The following is a 20065-nucleotide window of genomic DNA, read 5'->3' on the forward strand; positions in this document are numbered from 1 at the left end:
AGCGCTGCAGGCCACGCCCCGCCACACACATTAACCAGGTAAAATACATATTTAGGCAGAATTTTGTAAATATTTTTTTCTTTTTAGCAGCATAGTGCTTTTTTTCCAATTATTTTTTAAAAGCCAGGTCAAGGCTCCAAAAGCCCAAAGGCGATATAAGGGTGGCGGCTCACAGCAGTTTTTGTTTGCTACATGGATCATTTTAGTTCCTTTTGTTATATTTCTTTAAGAGTTCAAAATGTGTTAATTACATAAATAAAATGTAATTTTCTCTGTAGCACTTCATGGATTTCATAAGCAACACACCTTAGTTCTTCACACAAAGCATAAAGGTAAAAAACAATGTATACAGCGTTATCTTCATTTTAGATGTCAAAAAGTATTTGCGGCTCCCAGTGTTTTCTTTTGCGTGGAAACCAGGTCCAAATGGCTCTTTGGGTGTTAAAGGTTGCTGACCCCTGTGCTAGGGTAAAGACTTTCACGTACCCTGAGTGTAGGTCCCCATCAGCAAAATTTGCTCTTTCATACCTGTTTACCTTAAAGAAAATGTATTTGATTAGCTAAGTACATTAAAACACTAATCTAATTTGTAAAGTAAGAAAAAAAACAGAGCCCTCCCAGTATGACAAGCTAGGCTAGGAAAAAAATGAAATAGCTGAAGTGCTTTCAAAACTGCCCAATTTATAAAAACAAATACAAATCCTGGCTACGTTATCCATGTAAACTGAAGTTGTTTGCCCAGCGTGCTAAAGCTTGCACCACAGGAAGAGGAATGATTACTGGATGTGCTATTTCATATCTGCAGGCACTCTAAAAATGCAATAAACCTGTGTTTTCTCCTTCAGTGGGCACAAGCAACAGAGACACAGCACAAGCAAAAAATAACAGCTGCTAGTCTGCCAAATTGAGGAAAACAAAAAGCAAAAGACACTCCCAGTGCTGTGTCCCAAATCAAACATCTACTTCCCCAAACACAATGAACTCACAGTATTAATAACTTCCTAAAATCTGCTGAAAAGCTTTAATATCAGAATGAAACTAACTTGGCTAAGTCACTACATAATCAGTGCCTCATGCGACTAAATCAATAGCAATCCTTAGTCAATAAACCGCATTGACTTCTGTCGTAAGCTTAAACATCAACTACTGATCAAGCCTCACTAAAGAAGCCCTGCCGATACCCAGTAGAACAGGCTGTGGTAAAAGCCACAGGAAATGGATTGGAGTTTACCAAAGAGAAATTAAACAAAATAAATGATGGCAAATCAATCCACCCACTAGTAATCAGTTAGCCTCCATCTCCGCTCAGACAGTGGGTGGCCTTGTTGCAGCACTATTATTTGATTCAGCTCTTGTATGGCCTCTTGCACATAATAAAGGACGTCTGGAGGAAATGACTGACACATTTTTGGCAGCAGGGGAAATGGGAGTCTTGCTGTTCTTTACTGTCAAGGAGAATTCAATCATCTGTGTATATTCGAGTGTGTGTGTTTTTTCAGAGTGTGTTCAAGAGTGTGCAGCTCTTGGAAGCAGTTGAAGGAGATTTCGGAGTACTTCTAGAGAATTTGTTTCCATACTTGTCTTACAAGAAAAAAGACCCATGCAAGCATGTTTTGTGAATTTACAGAAGGGCACAGCTGAGTGTTTCTTGCGTATAAAGTGTTTGACTGCTTGCTTTGGCTGACATCAGTAGCCCTCTGGATCTGTGCCCATCAAACTCTTTCCACTCCCATCACTTGTGACTATGACATGTTCCCTTAAGGAAAGCCAGGCATTGCAACTGAAGGATGTTTACAAGGACCTTTAAACAGAAGACCCTACAGATACTTCCAGGTATACATACTAATACACCAATCAGCTTTCCACCTATTCATCTTTTTTCTTAACCACTTATACAACTTATGGTTGTGGGTGGGCTAGAATATATTCCAGCTGACACAATGAAAGGTGCAGTAGATCCTTGATGGGGTTCTGACGAAGACCAGGGAAACTCCACACAGAAAGGCACAGTATATGCTTTGCTATGCTTCTATCAATGAGATTAACGGGGAGGGGGGGTTGTTGTTGTTTTTTTACATTTGGTGACTGACTGCAAGTAGTTGCTGTGATCAACTGGTCAGCAAGAGGTCAAATGTGCAATACCTCCAACTTCCAGGGCACAAGAAGGTGATTGCACTGGTCACCTGGCTGGAGGTCCAGCTCAGAGTCACTGCAATTATCCACAGAGAGGTTTGCAGTCTAATTTATAAACAGCAAACAGTCAATACGTCCTAGTCAGACTGAGTCAGGCTGCACTGATGAGCATGACCCAGCTCATCAGTGCAGCCTGTTTTTGCACTAGTTGCAATGGGCAACCATGTCAAAGTTAATATGGATTAAATTAATCCACAGCTGCACTCAAATAAGCTGCGAAAGAGTTATTTATTACAGTTATGAAACCTTTAGTTTTTAAAACAAGTAACATTAAAGTTAAACATAAATATTGCACACATTGTGACAATACGAAAGGAACGAAGATACTCTAAGAGTAAGAGTAAGAGTACAAGAGGTGATTGGTATTCACACCAACATTTTATAGGTTCTTCCTCCAATAAGTTTCATAATACTCGGTTTCATAGTTTTGGCAAACTCTTGGTGACAGACACAACATCAGGATAGTTAGCTTAGTACAAGTAGGAGCAAAAAAAAAAGGACGTGCTAGCCAGAATCAAAATATGTTGTATTTCTAGACAGATGAGAATACATGAAGTTCTTTTCTTAGTTTGAAACCTCACCATCACTGTGAAGATGTCAGATCCACATCTAATCAAAGTAAGCTAACTACTAGCAGTAGCTGCACATTTGTCCTAAAATTCTAAGAGAAAGCATATTTCTTAGACTAATGCTAACACCTCCACGCCATGCTGCCTGCATTTAAGCTTAGCTACAGTATTTTCAGTCAGAACACAATCTTGGTTAAGTTCAGAAAATAAACCAGAAAATGAGCAAAAAGTGTTTGTGTGTTACCAGTATGATTAAAAATGAGCCAGAGGTTTGTAGTCAGGTTGAAGATTTTGTTATATTAAATCTAGAAAACGTTGTCTAAGGTTGTTGTCTAAGGAATACCTGCTTTGGACTTTAACTAAATACAATACATAAAAACATAAAACACATACTGTTCAGAGGTTCAAGCATCTTAAAATCCTGTTAAGTATTTAGTTCCTGGCATTTGGATCAGTGCAGTTTCCTATGTTATATTTTCAAATATTTTAGAGAAATGTAAAAAAAGAAAAAAGGCCTGCAGCTGCTCATGCGGTTACAAACTAGAACAAATACAGGCTACAATGTCAAACGCACACTCTTCAGCTTTTCAAGGTTACACAGGGATGAATCTCTCGGCCCCTAGCAGTGTTTCATAACTCGTTTCAAAAAGGAATGAGAGTTATGAGGAGCAGGGCTTTTGTAATGTCCAGGCAGAGCTCCTGTTCAGTTTGTGCTGCTCTGGCTTTAGAAGTATCCTGCCAAGCTACACGAGCATTTATTAGCCACAGGGCAGCCTGTAAATTGCTAAGATTTATTTGTCAAGGCCTGGTAAGGGAAATTTCTCTTGACCTTTCGCTAACAGTCACAGTCACTTGTTGGCTTTATCTGTCCATCTGTGATGAGTTTATCATTGCAATGCATGCCTTCCAGATTACTTCTGCTGCCTTTAAACCTTTCCTTTTTCAGAAGAGCTGGAGACAACGATTTAAAGAACTACTTAAGACTACAGTAATAGTAATACAATACAGTTGCTTTTAAATAGCTTTTAGTCAAGTAACTGCTGACACTCTGAGACTGGTCAAACAATAAATCATATCACATCACACAGACACACACAGACTGGCCATTGTGGTCATTAAAAAGTTGTGTAAAGCTGCCTTCAAATGGATCTTGTGATAGATGTCATGGAAAGCAAGTCGTTGGTGCTACGCTGGATCACCTCTGCTGCTGGACGAGGCATCACACGACATATTTGTCTCAAACTACAACTACAGCCAAAGTTACTTTGCCACAGATGATGCTGTAAGACAAACAACTCTGGCCCCAAAGTCACATAAATGATAGGGCATTATCTACCTTTATATATACTGAAATTCCTTGTGTGCTCTATTAGGAAGGGCAATCTGCCAAATCAAATGTTCTTGTAAATAAGGGAACAGCCAAAAGAAGCTTTCAGGACTGAAATGTTCATTTTTATGTTGTTGGTTGTTTTGTTTTTTTTTCAATTTTACATCCTTTGAAAAATTAACTTCAGTGGCTTCTGCTATTTCTGAAAACATTCATAACCCCGAGCTTTCAAAATATTTTCATTTCTGAGGTCATAAAAGTTCTCATGAAGATGATAAAGATGATCCCGTCCAAAGACCTCATAAATATTACTTTTTTCTGCCATGGCATTTCTGCTATACATTTAATGTTTTCAGTATCCTGAAAATCTCATATAGACCAAAGTCACCTCGAATGATCACTAATGGAAAATATTTCCTCTGAACTAATAGGATTACATTTGATTGTGCTACATAAATGTTTACTATAGGTGCTTGCTCCATGAGCAGTAAGCTACAAAAACACAACAGACAGCTTTGCCTCCCCTGTAGTGATGCAGTTGAAATTTCATTGCTGATCTGGTTAAGCAAACACTTGTTTCTCAGCAACAAAATTAGGTGCAACTGTGTGGCTACAAAGCAGCACGTGGACAGCTGTTTTTCAGTGATACCACTTTGATAGTTTGTTTATTTCCTATGTGGCCTCTTATTGTTCCATACAACTTTACCAACCACAATTTTTGATACTTTCACCCTTTGAGTGTTTCAAAGTCCCGCTGGCTCTCAGCTCTGCTGCTCCACCGACATCAGACCGGTAGCCCTGCTGTGGACAATCCAGACAAAACATTCCTACTGTCTGAGGTCACCCAGCCACTCAGACCTCCGGCCCAATGTACCGGCTTAGAGCACAAGGCAGCAGTCAGCAGGAGACCGGGCTCCCCATCAAGAGAGATCGCCCGCGTGTTTGTCTGTGATAAAATAGTTAAGCCAATGGACTGAACCTGACAAAACACAGCCTGTCAACAGTGCCAGTGTGATCTCAGCAGATTTTGTTTTCCATAGTTTATCACAAGTTTCCTGTTATTTTAATTTGATTGAAAACCATCTCATCATTATTTTTTTGTGATTTTACAGGCTATGTATATAACGCAGGAAAATGCATAAACGGGAGGTTTTCTTTTTATCATTAATGTTGACAGGCAAACAGCAAGCAGCCTGCAAATGTCTTCAGGGAGGGTGATTTTTCCTACCATACTGCTACACACAAGACTCCTGAGGAATTCTAAGAATTGAGACAACACGACCTTAAAAACAAGGCAGCTAAAGACCAGAGATCAGCTCTCGTGTGGACCTTCGGCTGCAGCAGGTGGCTCCCTTTATAATTTTCTACCTTCTTGAGATTTGGAAATATGATTGATGGAGAGGCGAGCACAAGAACGTTATCTCTGAGTCACATTCTATTTACAGAAAGGCGGAAAAGAGGGAGTCATTTAAATGAAAAAGTATAAGTGGTTGACATGGAGCAAAATGGGTCCCCAAAGGTCCCCCCCCTGCCCCCCCACTCCACCCCACCCACGCTCTGACTCACTGGCTTCCACTGAGATTCACTATGCTGGAACTGGACTAAGTAGCGTCACTGGAGCGATGCAGTCATTTTAGCTTTGTTTAAACGAACCCATCAGCTATTGAGACAGAGGACATTAATCCAAAGCCTGGAATCCACACACTGATCTCCACTCTGGAATACAATCTCCGCTATTTCAGCTACTGTTCCTGATGTCAACCCAAAGCTTTTTTTAAAATCCTTGGGGATTTCCTTAAAAGTCCATTTGTCAGCTTTTTTGATCATCAGGTCTGTTGTTATGAGAACAATGATCCACCAGGGGCTGTGCTTACTCTGTAAAGCCATGATGCAGTCAGCCAACATAAGCAGAGAAGCAACAGTGGGGGAAACAATATCTAGCTCTAGGATATTAATACCGTGACACATATGTTTCTCTCCAAACAATGTGAGTATAAATTGGCTCATGCATCATGTCGGTGAATTGGCAGAAACAGCCTTTTTAAAGGCCAAAAATTAAAACCAGAGGCCTGCTGCAACAACAGGTCCCACCTTACACGCCGCTTCATCTAAACAAATTGCTGCCAAGCGTGAACCCAACCACGACTGATCGATGCTTAGTGAGAGGAGAGAGAATCCAATCCTCCTCTCCCCTTACCCTCTACTTTATCTGCCTCTTAATTTCTGCTTGTGAAAACTGATTTGTCTTTCAGCACTTTGTCTCTCTCCTTCCTGTCCTGCTGCTCTCTCACACTCTCGGAGTGCCTCATCATCTTTTTCTGTCTTCACCACACATGACAGGGAGTTTCTGCTTGAGGCGTCTCTCTGGCTACTGCCCGTAATGCTCCTTTCCCAGGATGGATGGTGGGACTTTCGCCGCATGTCTGACAAATTTAAATCGATTCGTCCAGAGCCGCTTTCAGCTCTCCTAAAACTGACACCAGTGAGTCTGTCTCTATTCCATGACCGATGCCAGCAGCTCACTGCCTCCTACTGGAAGCCACAGAGAATCCTTGTAGTTTGGGCCCCCAACAACCTTTTACCATGACTATAACTTAGCAGATCTCATGACCAGAGACAAAAGTAGTGCTTCTGACTGTTCCTTGGCTATGTTTCACATGTTAATTCAGTTTCCTTAAACTTGATTTATGTGTCCTTCTGTGCTGTTTGGTAATACAGGACACTGGTTCTGATTGCATGTGAAGTGCACTTCCTGTTGAAAACACCCTTATATGTCAGTTATCCCCCCCCCTCTATGAAATTCAGGTTATCACAAATTTTTAAATGTAATACTGTAAAGTTCAAAATCAGTTGAAATTAATCAGGTCTATCAGTTGACAGTAGAATTAAAATGCTGCAACTGTACCACGAATTTAAGCACATTATATGCAGTATGTCAGTTGGCTATGTTAATGTGCTCTCACATCTCTCCTGGCCTTCAGCCGTGAATTCATGGAATGATGGTAAAGGCCAAACATAAATAATGTAAGCAGGAGGTCATGGAATTGGCTTTAGTCCTTCTTTTAACAATGTCAACAGCTGTAACAACTTAACTAAGGCTAAATTATTGCGCACAGAGCTCATTCCAAATGCACTTTCCAAACATTTCAAACGCAGCCCTCGCCAGGCTCAAAGTTGCCCTGGAGCAACTGGAGCGTCTAAGCCGTGTCAAAGTGTAGCTACAGCCCTACAGGAAGGCCAGAATTGGCAGTAATTTGAACTTTCAGATAAGAAAACAAACAACAGGCAGTTTTTTCCAGGGTTGCTGTTGACCTGTGGTTCCTGGGAGGGCAGACACGCCCCTCAGAGAGCCAGCGGGCAGGAGACACACAAAAGCATGAGAGGCCGTGTTTAGTTTCACAGCAGTCTATCATCTGAGAAGCATCTTTATCTATGAAGCAAGTCGTGCCTTTTACGTAAGTCCAGTCTGTGTAGCTCCTTTTTCAGTGAAACGGAGGAGTTGAGCTTGCCATTTAGGGTAGTTTTTTTGCATATTCTGTCAAAGCCTCACAGAATCTGACTGTGGAAGGCTAACAAGCTTCACTCCTCCATCTTTGGTGTCTTCGACCAGGAGGAGATTAAGTCAGCCGCTAACAGAGGAAAATGCAACGAGTTACTCGTTGTGGTATGCTTGCAGTCCCAGAGGGAGAGCGTGTGCATGTGGAAAGATCAGTGAGAAACCTAACGTGCAATGACAGTGTGTGCACACGTGGGACACATTCCCCCCCCACTGTCAGCTGTGTGGGGTGACCTGCCGTGACATTCCTGGCTTGTGTTGGTGACTGTCACACAATCCAGCTCCAGTTGCTCTGAATACCACTGACCAGCAATAAACTCACTGCCTTTGAGTGTCAGGAAATGATGGAAAGTTATACACATTCACAAATGATTGCTCACGAGCATCATTACTTGGTAATATGAATTAACAGGTATCAGATCATGTGCTAAGGACTATTTTTACTATTACTCACTTGGAACATAATAAGCCTGAAGTCTGCTTGGCAAAAAAAGGAGTTTTTTCCACTTACTCAGAAAAAAATCTGGAAAGAGTTCAATGTGAACGTAATTGCTCCGGGCTATCAAAAAGTTCTTGTCTTCCCTCAACAGAGTGCTCCTTCACGCTGGACACAGAGATTTCTGTTAACTCCAACCACGGTGAAACAGATGGGACTTTGGTTTCTGTGTATGCTCTCAGCTTTCAGTTCTGTTTTTTCTCTGCTTTCTTTCAGCCTACGTTTGCAGTAACAAGGTGGATTCAGGGCCTGAAGTGAAATATGTAACTGTGCTTTGAATCGTAACATCCAAAATGAAGACACATAACAGAACTAGCAACAAGGTCAAAGTGAATGCTTAAAGAAAGGGAAAAATGTTGCTAAAACACTTGTGTTTGAGAGCAATCTGTCACATAAATGCACAATTAAGCAAAAAAAAAAAATCCAGTTTCATTCTTTCTTTTTTCCAGAGGAGAAGGCTGGGAAATGAGGGGGAGGGATGGTTTTCCCTGTTCTCTCTGGAAGTGGAGGCTCTGCTTTTAAAGCTATTTTTCCATCTATACTATGTGTACAATATGGTGTAGCCACGGTATGCTTGCACAACGCTGTGTCAGGTAAGCTGCAGCACAGTGCTCCAGGATGTTTTGTTCTCCTCATTAAGTTTTTCACAGCTCATTGGAGCCTTGAAGCTACAGTCCCAAACTAATACTGGACTTAATAAAGCCTCACAGCCCTGCCGTCCATTATAAAGCAGCAGAGACAAAGTCTCTTTGTGTCAGACACAACCCAGGTGTTAGAACGTTATTATTTTCCACACAAATGTGTTTTCCACACTGACTTTTCCCTCTCAAGCCGCAAAACCATGTGTTTCAAAGTCCTTGTAAAAATCATGGAGAAGCTATAAATGCTTAAATACCACAAGACTCCTTATTTGTTTAAAAAGAGAAGCAGTAAAGCCGTCCAACCCTGGTAAGCTGTGAGCTGAAAGGTCTGGAGCTCCAGTATATGAGAAGACAGAGTGAGCTGACATTTGCCACTCAATCTGCTGTTTAAGCAGATCTCACGTCGTCTAAAAGCAAACAAGATGTCAGATTAAATAGGATCATCAGGACAGTTAAAAGCCACAATCATCCGTCTACTGAACTGCTGCGCAGCACTGAGCACATCCACATCTGTCTGACTCAGCATGTCAGACATTCAAAGAGGAGAATGACTTTGAAAGGTGGAATCTAACTGGGTTTTGACCAAATGCATGTAACGCATTTATCCAGAGTCATCATTTTAACTTTTGAAGCTAAAGGTCATCCAAAGTCTCATTTGGAGCGTCAGGTTTAGCACTATTGCTGCCGCCATTTGAATTTTAGACAAGAAGTGACCATATTTGGATGAGATGGTAGCAAGGTGCAGTCACAGTAAGAAACACCTCCATGAAACTGACAGAAGAGGTTACAATTAGGGAGTTTAAGTCAATTTCAAAGGACTAAGAATATAGTGTTAATGAAGTTTCACTCCAATTTGGATGCTGTTTTTTCCCTTGTCTTTGCTGCCAGGTCACTCTTAACAAAGAGATTTTACCTGGATAGAATAAAGTGTCAGAGTAATAAAATATTACAGTTTCACACACTAAAACTGAATAACTGACTTCTTGGCTGGGTTGTTAGTACAATTAACCACAAAACTAACTAGCATCCTAGCTGCCACCCACCTGTTGTTCAAAGAATTCTACTAATGCATAACTTTTATGGATTGGCAATTTACTAACATATAGTGCTTTTCTACTCTAGCTGGGCACTGAAAATGTATCTTCCTAAGTTTCTCATTAACCCAATCTCACACACGCAATCATACAGCGCTGTTACTCCAGTCAGGGTTCAGTATCTTGTCCAAGGATATCGAACCCTGAGTGTATCGGATGTCGACTCACCGACCTGATCAACAGGTAACCTTCTGTACCACGTGAACCTCAATCCGACCCACAAGAAAGATCTGTGTGACCTAGTTAGTCCTCAAGAAGTCATCATATTTGGATGAAATAGTAAAGTTTATATTCATAAATTATATATATATATTTATTATTTAAATACAGTTCCCAAGAAGACAATAAAAATAAATAATAAAAATAAGAAACCCAAACCATTTTTTGCACCAGACCGTAAACATGCACTATAGAGAGGTGGAGAGACACTAAATGTATTAATGGTTGTAGAGCCTTGAATGATTAGGATGTCAAAAAAAATTCCAGTTTACTGCAATTTTTGCCTTCATTTTATAGCTTTAGCCATCATTTTCTTGTGAATTAATACTACACAGTGAAAAAAAAAATCACAAGTCATGAGTGCAACTGGAGAACAAGCAAAAGAAAATTAGGTGCATATCATGCACCTGCAGCTGAAGCCAAGGGTAGACCAGTCTGTCAGAATGCTGACACTTTCAAGGTCCCAAAAACTTTAACAGATGCAACATTTCAAGGCTACACGGTCACTGGCCTTGCCAGACATTCCCCTCTTCTTTCCCAAGTAATAAAAGTTAAATGATTAGATAGTGTGCAAACAAAGCTACAGTTTACCCTGATTACCGAAACCAGTTAATTTCAAGGTAAAACCCAAATTAATAGACAGAAACTCTCTCTATCTCTCTTACAGTTCAAGTGTAGCCAATCCAGAGGTTTGTGTAAATACTCTGTGGTTCCCTACAGTTTGTAGTCTACCTTACAATATAAAGTGCCTTCAGGCGATAGTTGTTGTGATTTGGCGCTGTATAATTGAACTGAATTCATGTTTCTTAATCATCTCATTTATTTTTCAGACTGTGAGTGGAGCTTTAATATTACTCACAGAAGTGACTGCCAAACCCACAAAAAGTCAACCAAGAGTTCATGAAGGCTGACATCATTCTAAATGATTTTCTACAAAGCAAAACATCCATCCCATTCAGCATAAATAAACACATCAAATGACATTGTATCGCTGTAAATATTAGCATCCAATCGCACTCCCTGCCTCGTGTAAACATACTTTCTTTTAAATGTTCTCCTTTCTGTCTCTCTATTTACTGCTCTCATTACTTCACAAACACAGACAGGCAAAAAACACAAGAGATTCAGGCATAAAGGAACAGCAGCTTCTGTTCTGGAAAACTGTTGACTATTTGACAGGAAGGTCGACAGACTGGGGAAACATCCCTCTGAAGCTTCTCACTCTCTCCCTTAAAAGGCCCTAAAGGGATCCCAGCAGAGTTTTACTTATCAAGCCCTGCCCCAAAGTAACCTCTCAATTGAGTTGTGTGTCACTGCTGATCTATCCCAAGCAACAGGAAGCTGACACACACGAAAAATATAATAACTAAAAAAAGAAAAGGAAAAACCCACCCAAATGTAGCAATTCTCACAGCAGCTTAGCTAAAGGGCCTTTGTGACCCTCATGCTAAACAATGTCACGCCCTGCGGTTGAGTGTGGTGCTATTTGGTGGAAATACAGTAACAGTAAAGTTCCATGACCTAGATTTTTCCTTTTGGTTTCATTGGTGGATAATTGGCAACTGAAAGCACTAAAAGGGCTCCATTTGGCTACACTGATATTAGAGGCAAGCCCTAAAATGTCATACATTTGTAAACAGACGCACATAAAAAAAAAAAGCCAGATCCACAGATTTTATACCAACGGTCTATTTTCCACAAGCACTTCACCTGGCACTGACATCTGCGTATGGCTGACTTCAAAAAGAATTCAGCATTTTCTGTTTGTAGAAGTGGTAGCCAGAGTAGTTTCCAGTGAAAAGACAGCCAACTGCATCAAGAGAAGGAAAATAAATTGCCCACATTTGATGTTACCGCTAGCCCAGAATACCATATAACTGATGTCATAATTATTTAAGATTCTAAAAGTTGTCTCATGTGTGGCAGAAGGTAGGTTAAATCATGTGAGACTGCATTCTAACTTTGGGAACTGCAAAGTTGTGCCTTTCTGGGTGAATGAATGAGTAAATGAATCCATCTGTCACTTTGATGCTAGAATACCTAAATTTCTCCAGTGAGGGAAAATAAAGGATATTTCTATTCAATGCTGTTCTAGAATTGAATGAATGACTCAAAAACTGATACTGAACGAAGTTTTCATAAAGCTAGTTCAAAATGATCAACGAAATATGGACAATGACAATGACAGTGCTCGATAAAAGATGTAGCCATGGAGATGTCTTCACAAGGCTAGCGCAAGGAGCATATTGACTTTTTGGCATTTTAACTGTTGCCATGATGGACACTGGACGTGAACATATTGATATGACAGAGTATTGCTTGGGGAGTTGCCGTCAACCCAACCTAGCATTTGCTAGCTAGCTTAGTTTCTGTACCAGTCTTTAAACATGCTTTTGAAGCAGCCTCAAGTGGCCATTCAAAGAAGTACTTTTGCTTAGTTTTTGCCCTAGAGGTTCCTGCTTGAGTTGCTCTTTGTGTTTAATGCTAATTATTAAATGTCAATTCACTATTTCAGTAACTTAAAACAAACACTGTTGGTAGGTTAGCATGCTAACAGCTATGCTTCATTCATTTATTTTAAGTTAAACTTTTTTTTTTACTTGTTTAGGATTTTTAAATGTCCTTTTATATCCTTTAAATATATAGTATAGTATTTTTTGCATAGTAGTTTTAATTGCAATGCTTGCACAACCAAACAAATTACAAAAGAATCTCTCTACCCTTTCCAAAACATCCAACGTGACCTGAACTCGTAATTAGTACAGTCTCACAGAGCAGCTGGCGTGGCTGTAGACTAAGTGTAGAGATAATACCTGGCAGTTGAAGGAGATGCAAATCCTCCATAAATGAAACAGAGATATCAGTATCTACTCTTGTGCAAATTTCAGAACCAACAGCTGAAAACTGAGAAAATTAAGCTAAAGTGAAGACGTGGCGAGTCTCATTCTGCCCAGTTTTGTCCATTTTGTTTCAAATCAGGGCTGTAATGAAAAGAATTCTAGGAAAATCAATGACTGGGACTCAATGGTGAACCAATGTTAAGCAGAAAGGTGTGTAACCATAGTACAGGTTGACTAAATGTTGCACAGCATTAAAATATATATATAGATACACAAGAAAAATGTGGGCACTTGTAAATGTGTTTATAGCACACTATTACAGTTGAAGTTGATTTAAAAGTACAGACACTCAACAACAGCCTCACAGAACCTCTAAGCAACTGTACTCATATCTAGTTGTTGTAGGTTAAGTGCTTTTCTCAAAGGCACTCAACAGATGGCAACCAGCTGAAACAAGCTGAGAAAATATTACAGAAACTGTCATTTAAAACTTTTGAGATCTGACAAGTTATTAGTGAGTGTGTGCTAGATAAGAATGACTAACACATACTCAGTGGCTTTAAACAGACATACACTTAACACATACACTCACACACCAATTTGTCATTTGGTTTTTTAAAGACTTCATTCATCACAAATGTGTATGTGACAAACCACTTCCCATACTGCTTCTCACGTCACGCATACTGGAAATAGAATTTGCTACAGTCATTCATAAAGACATATGCTGCATGTCTGCACTGTAAAGTCATCTCCATGATATGTATGGCAAAAATAAAGTACTACTTAATAATTCACAACTGTTTGATACTTTTCAGCCAAAGAGAAACTGCAATTTAAATTACCCATAGCAACTAATCAAGCTGGCCAAAAATAACAGTTTAATTGGTTGACTGAACATTGCCATGGCTATATTTAGGGTTTATTTTAAGCCCTGCAGAGCATAGGACAGGGCCTTCTAGGACACCCACTGGGGCAAAAATGCATGCCAGCCATGGCTGCGCACCCTCAGAAGTCCACCCGACTTGCACAGGGCAATCCCCCACTCAGGCGGCCTAGTAACACTGGCATCAGCTGCTGCTACAAATTGCATTAGAGGACAGTGGGATGACAGCCAGGCCTTTACCATCCAACCAGCTGCAATTCAGAAAAGGCAAGGAGACAGCAGTGAGTAACATTAGAAAGTGCAGACTGACTAATAGACTATAATTTTATTTTAACCCATTCGGAAAATATGGCTGATCCCAAATCCAGTGTCATGCTCTAGTCCTTATTCTTTGTAAATTAGGACCACCGGAGATGTTTATAGTACTATCAACAAATGAAAGATGATTCAAAGGTTCCTAGGAGTTAGTAGTAGGTACAATTGGATCTCTTGGTCAGCTGATGCCTCTCTGTGTTGGGCCTGTATGTTCTACCTGTGCCTGCATGGGTTGTTTTTTTTTGTTTTTTTTTCCACACAGCACAAGATATGCTTTTCATGTTAACTGGTGACTCAATTGTATATGGGGATAGGAAAATCTGTGGTTCTACCTCATTGTGTTACCCTAGTACAACTTCTCCAGGATAAGTATTAAACCATTTCTATCTGCAGGTTTCAGTACGTCATATTCTGGATGAGCTCCAAAAGCATGCTATTCATTTACAGAGATGCAAACCTATCCAGCAAAAATAGACCCAGCATGTAAAGATAGAGGAACCACGGCTTATGGAACCAGGACACACATGCACTAGCTTAAAATGGCAACTGAATGAGTGGTGAAGGGGTTTCCTGGGGGTAAAAAAAAAAGCACACGAATCTAGCTAAGCCTCTGTGATGCTGCATATAGGTTGAGTTGTAGAGTGTGAATTTTCAATGCACCTTATATTCCACAAAGAAGTGTATCCATATCCGTGGGACAGTCTTGTAGATAATTGTTTACTGCATCTTACAAAACAGTCCATAGACTTTTTACACCATCATACTCCACTTTAAGGATTTGTTTAATTCCATGAATCTATCGTCCCACGAATCCTACTTGCTGGTATTTGCATTTTTAGGGCTGCACAGCCCACAGACATCATGCACTGGTCTGTTGGCTGAGATCGTGCAGAACTTTGAGCTAAACGATTAAGCCATACTCACAGTGAAAGTGTGAACATATTGATGATCAGCAAACACAATCTTAGCACTTCCTTCTTCCTATAACATCAGTTATGCCAATGAGGAGAACGATACAACAGCAAAAGGTTGACCGCACCCAGGTGGGTATAAATCTACACCTGGAAAACCGTGTGCTGTATCTCAAAGGTATCAGTGATTACACAGGCAAATGATTCTTTGCATGGTTGCATATTAAAGATGCCACGAGGCAGCCTTCTATGTTAAGTAAACACCCGCAGTCATGAAAAAGCTTTTAGCATGAGCTATTGCAAAATGCATAGAGCAAATATCCACATTAGCATGTCTTTTGATCCAGTGTAGATCTTGCAGGGAATAAATCATTATTGTGGGGGGAAAAAAGACAAAGTGGCTGATTTGTCTTTAAACACAAAATGGGGTCAGTATGCAGAGAATATGGAGAGGGACGGGTATTTAGAACAGCGTGGCTATGTTCTGCAAAGATACAAATAAGCATGTGAGAAACAGACTTTAAAACTGCTGGGTACTGCTTTACAAACCTAATAATTTTCATAATTAAGCTCTGGGAGGTACAAACATACACGCAACCTGTCCAACCATGCCGCATGGAGCCAATGCAGACACGTAGCCTATTCTATTCATAGGAACTACAATATAGATACTTTTTAAAGCCTTGCAGGTTCTGCATAAAAATTGCTATTGTTATTTACATTTGCAAGATATCCATGTCTAAAAACAATATGAAAAAAAATCAGAGATAGGAATGTGACAAAGTCGGAGAGTTTTGTGCCTTTATAAGGAGAGCAGGATCTGCAAGAAGCACAGACGCTGTTGAGGTAGGAACACAAAAGAACGTCTGGAACATAAACACCTGCCACAGAGCCAGCTTCTGCTTCCCATTACCTCCTGGTTCAGAAGCAGCATTACAAACACACACTGAAACATACAGACCCATGCACAAATGAGGCAAATCTGGTCCAGCGTCTGTGTTTCCGACATAGTTTTCTAAACTTAACTGCTAAAAAGTTCTAGCGCGTCTCCTGTCCTGTGGGACGTTCACCACGCTTTGAAGACAAATTCTTATCAGCCTCTATTTCAGCAACAGCGTTGCCGAAACCCATAAAACATTGAGACTTGATAACAGTAGAGCAGCAGTTTTGTGTCAAAAACCAACCTGTCTGAATTCCCAGCTAAACGCAACAAATTCCCACTGGAGAAGGCCAACGGGATGTCTTACTGCCAAAGTATTCGGTCATCGCCGAAGTATTCTGCACTCATTCCATTTGTTTACAGTAATTACACAGACATTGAAAATCAATACAGTGAAGGTTCAAAGATGTTAACAATGCCAAGTTTAGCAGCATTATTTTAAAGATATGGAACGTGTACACAAAGAGACCCAGACAAAGAAAAACATGCTGATACACAGAAAAATGAGCAATGGTGATTCAGCACAAGCACAGCCGCCAGATTCTCACAACAAGAGAGAGGCAAAGGGGGAAAAAACTGGGGCAATATTTATAGAGTAGCTCTTGCTCTTCCTGATGATCCTTTGGAACAGAGGAGATGAAACACACAACAGGAAGAAACATTTAGTGCAAGGAAAAGCGAAAGAAGACCGACATATGAGGCGCAGACAAGAGTGGCAGCTAAGGAAAACTTTTAAAGTGAAAGCACCTGGAGGATGCTGCTGACTTCCTCTGATGTGGAGAAAGTGAAAGCAGTTGTGGAGATGTGTTGTGACAGATGACTCTTGTATGGATGGGGTTTTTTTTTTTAATTTATCCTCCTCATCTTGATCTTTGTTTGATTAACCTTTGTGACACATTACATTTCCAAATAAAGTAAACCATGTGAAATATTAGACAGAAGGCAAGGCATGCAGCACACTTAGGGGGAGATAATGGGATAAAATTAGAAGAAAAGCAAGTTCTTCCTGTGGGGCGTTAATGAATTTCACTGTTGCTTAGCAGCACCTGTTAATGCCCTCTGTTGTGCTGGACGCAGGCTGCAATGGGCAAAGTGCTGAGACTTTAAAATAAAGTCTCATAATGACATCAAGGTCAGAGGTGAGCAGAGCGGGCTGTTTGTTAGCACTGAGTGAAGCACTTCTGTAAATCCACTGCACTCTTGCAACGCACACAAACACACAGCAGAGATAGTGTGGAAAAGTGACAGCCAACATGTGTGGCAATCAATAAAAAACACTCAGCAGTCAAGAGATGCAGCATGCAGGACTACCGCTCCAGAAACATGCACGGCAGCCGGCACATTTTAAAAGCACAGCAGACATGCATCCACCTGTGCTGAGTCAGACAAATGAATGGGACAGATACAAACACAAAGACACATGCTTGACGATCACTTAGAGATGTGCGTATGCTGTTGTTCCTATAACACGAGCGCACTCTCCCACCTTTGTACTTCTCCCTGACGTTCTCATAAGCCTGGATGAAGTCCTGCTCCTCAGCGTTGGGAGGTAGATAGGCAGGTTCATACATGGCCATCCCAGCACTTCCTTCCTTCTCCTTCTTCTTTCCTTTTGGGTCAGCCCTCTGTGTGTTTGGATGTATGTGAGGCAGACCGGTGCGGTCCTCTGTCTGGTCTCTCAGCTGTGTGTGAACCCTCCACGGCTCGAAACTTCATTCCACAGCCCAGCGTCACCACACATACACACACCCCTTTGCCTCCCTTCTCTTCCATACCCTCCCATAGCCTGGCTCAGAAATACTAATATAAATGTCAGGCTCCTCCTCTTAAAGACACACAGGCTGGAAGAAACAAGCACACACTCACAGAGAGCAGCAGGAACAGCAGCAAAGGGCTCTCTGGTTCAGATGAATTCAACTGTAATGGATGGCAAGCATAAGATTTCCCACCACCTTGTTTATGTAACCTCATAAAATGCTAGAAAAATTCTGATATCATGAAATAGTAATTAATGAGGGCTCGACTGAAACGACACATAAATTTAGGCAACAGAAGCTCCCATAATCATCAGCACTTGCAGAGTGGAAAAAAACAATACTGAATGGCAGCGTGCTTTTAGGGAGATTAACTTGTTTTGTATCACAGTAACAATCATTAACCATACAGTAGTATTCAGCCAAGCAGATAACTTCTTTGTTAGTTCAGAATAGTAATCATAGGTTACAATCAGGTGAGAGAAGGAGGTTCTCATCTACTGTGAAATATTATAGTACTTTGGTTGGTCCAATGTGGTGAAGTCGTCCTGTACCTTTAGCAGAAAAACAGCCCCAAAGCATAATGTTTCCACCTCAGTGCTTCACTGTGGAGACGATGTTCTTTGGATCATACTCGGAATTTCTCTTCCTCCAAGCGCAGTGGTTCAGAGTTGATGCCAAAGAGCTCGATTTTGGTTTCACTTTTTCCTGGCCATCTCTGAATCATTTAAATCAGAATCCTTTTGTCGTCATTGAACATCAGATGTTCAACGAAATTTGAAGCAGCTCCTTGGCAGCAGCGTTTGGAATACCAACTACACAAATACACAAATGCACAAGGCTTACACAGATGTGCAAGGTTGCTCTGAAGGTTCTGATCCACCACCTTTCTCATGGTCATCCTCACCCAATGCATGGAGCTCTAGACCAAGGGCAACTGATTGGTCATTTTAGATATCGCCCACTAACCGAACAATCACACCAACATTAACACTATTAAAATTAAACTACTATAAAACTTTGAGACAGTTCATTTCTTTGTAAGTGACCGAACTTCAGCAAGAGCTCAAATATTTAATGTATTGTGAAACTGAAGTAAATGGTGTATGGTAAAGCAAATTTGTTCTGAACTGTGAGTTTAACACTTTCCAGGTTGAAAGTTGCCTTGCTTTCCAGCCCATGCTTATATTTAGTATTTAGTACTTGCTTCTCATGTCCCATCAGAGAAGTTGGGGCGCAGCCACAGAGCTTTTGGGGGTGTTCTGTGGAGTGCGCCAGCACATGCTTTGGATTCTGTGGGTGGATCAGACCTTCTGTAGATCTTTGAACACATTAGGAATTCAGAAAATAGAGCTTTTTTTGTGCAACGTTTTGTTTCGTGTCTTTCAAAGTAACTTCCACATGAATGCCAGAACCCAAGGTTTGCACTCTAACAAGATGAGCGACGTTATTCTCTTTACTAGTGTAGTTTTTTTAATTTTATTTATGCCATCTTTAGAATGAGAGCCACTGTTGTGTGGCATTGATGGCAAACCAAATATCAGAAGAACAAACATTATTTTCCACATTAGTTTTTTTTTTGTTTTGTTTTTTTTTTTAAATAAAATAACATCCATTAAAAAAGTTAAATTCCTCCAAATATCTTTGAACCCAATCTGGCTGAATACTTCATCCTTCCTCATTAATTTAAAGAGGTTTCATATCTTGTTCTATAATGCCATACCTTAATCAGATTTCTACATTCAATAAATTTAGTCCACGTCTACAGGACATAATCTCATAACAAAGACATTGTCGATCCTCTATGTGCTGTGGAAACACACTCCAGCTGGTAGCTGCTGTGTTTCAGCTGGTCTCTCAGAAAGTTGACACCTGCAACATGATGAATAAATACATTCAGTTGCAGTTGCAGTGCAGATATGCCCTTGACATCCACTGGGAACATAAACAGTCGGAGCAACCACTGAATATTCAACAAATGCCAAGACCGGCCGAGCCGATGACAGTCTGGACAAAAACGGAGTTAAAAGAAAAAAACAAAACAAATTTCCTTCCTATGCCAAAGCTTCATTTGTTACTTACAGATTTCTTGTGTCAAAGGATAATAAAAATTCACACCGTGATTTGATTAATAGCTACGCAGGCTGTAGCATTAAAAATAATTGATAACACAGATGACAGCAAACTGATGTCAACTAGCAGAGACATACTATGCACAGAAAATGAAGTAAGTTGCTGGGATCTAACAATGCTGTCTTGTTGAGCCGTTTTATGATGGAGAGCCTCATAAAAATGGAGGAAAGTGAACACTGTATCACACTTGC

General features: G+C 40.5%; 1 protein-coding gene across 5 annotated transcripts in view; it reads right to left on the reverse strand.

Annotated features, from left to right (window-relative positions):
• Positions 1-20065, reverse strand: part of plecb (plectin b) — a 123245-nt gene that overhangs the window by 91272 nt on the left and 11908 nt on the right. For 2 of the 5 annotated variants that reach the window (XM_040012618.1, XM_040012616.1), the window contains exon 1: positions 17474-17717. The exons of the other annotated variants lie outside the window; for them this stretch is intronic. In XM_040012618.1, the coding sequence (XP_039868552.1) occupies positions 17474-17564 (91 nt within the window). In that variant the 5' untranslated portion in view covers positions 17565-17717. Of the gene's footprint in view, positions 1-17473; positions 17718-20065 lie in introns of those variants that run through there. 5 annotated transcript variants of the gene reach the window in all.

Source organism: Simochromis diagramma, unplaced genomic scaffold (genome assembly GCF_900408965.1).
Source record: "Simochromis diagramma unplaced genomic scaffold, fSimDia1.1 OVJJ01000618.1, whole genome shotgun sequence".
In the NCBI taxonomy this organism is placed as follows: domain Eukaryota; kingdom Metazoa; phylum Chordata; class Actinopteri; order Cichliformes; family Cichlidae; genus Simochromis; species Simochromis diagramma.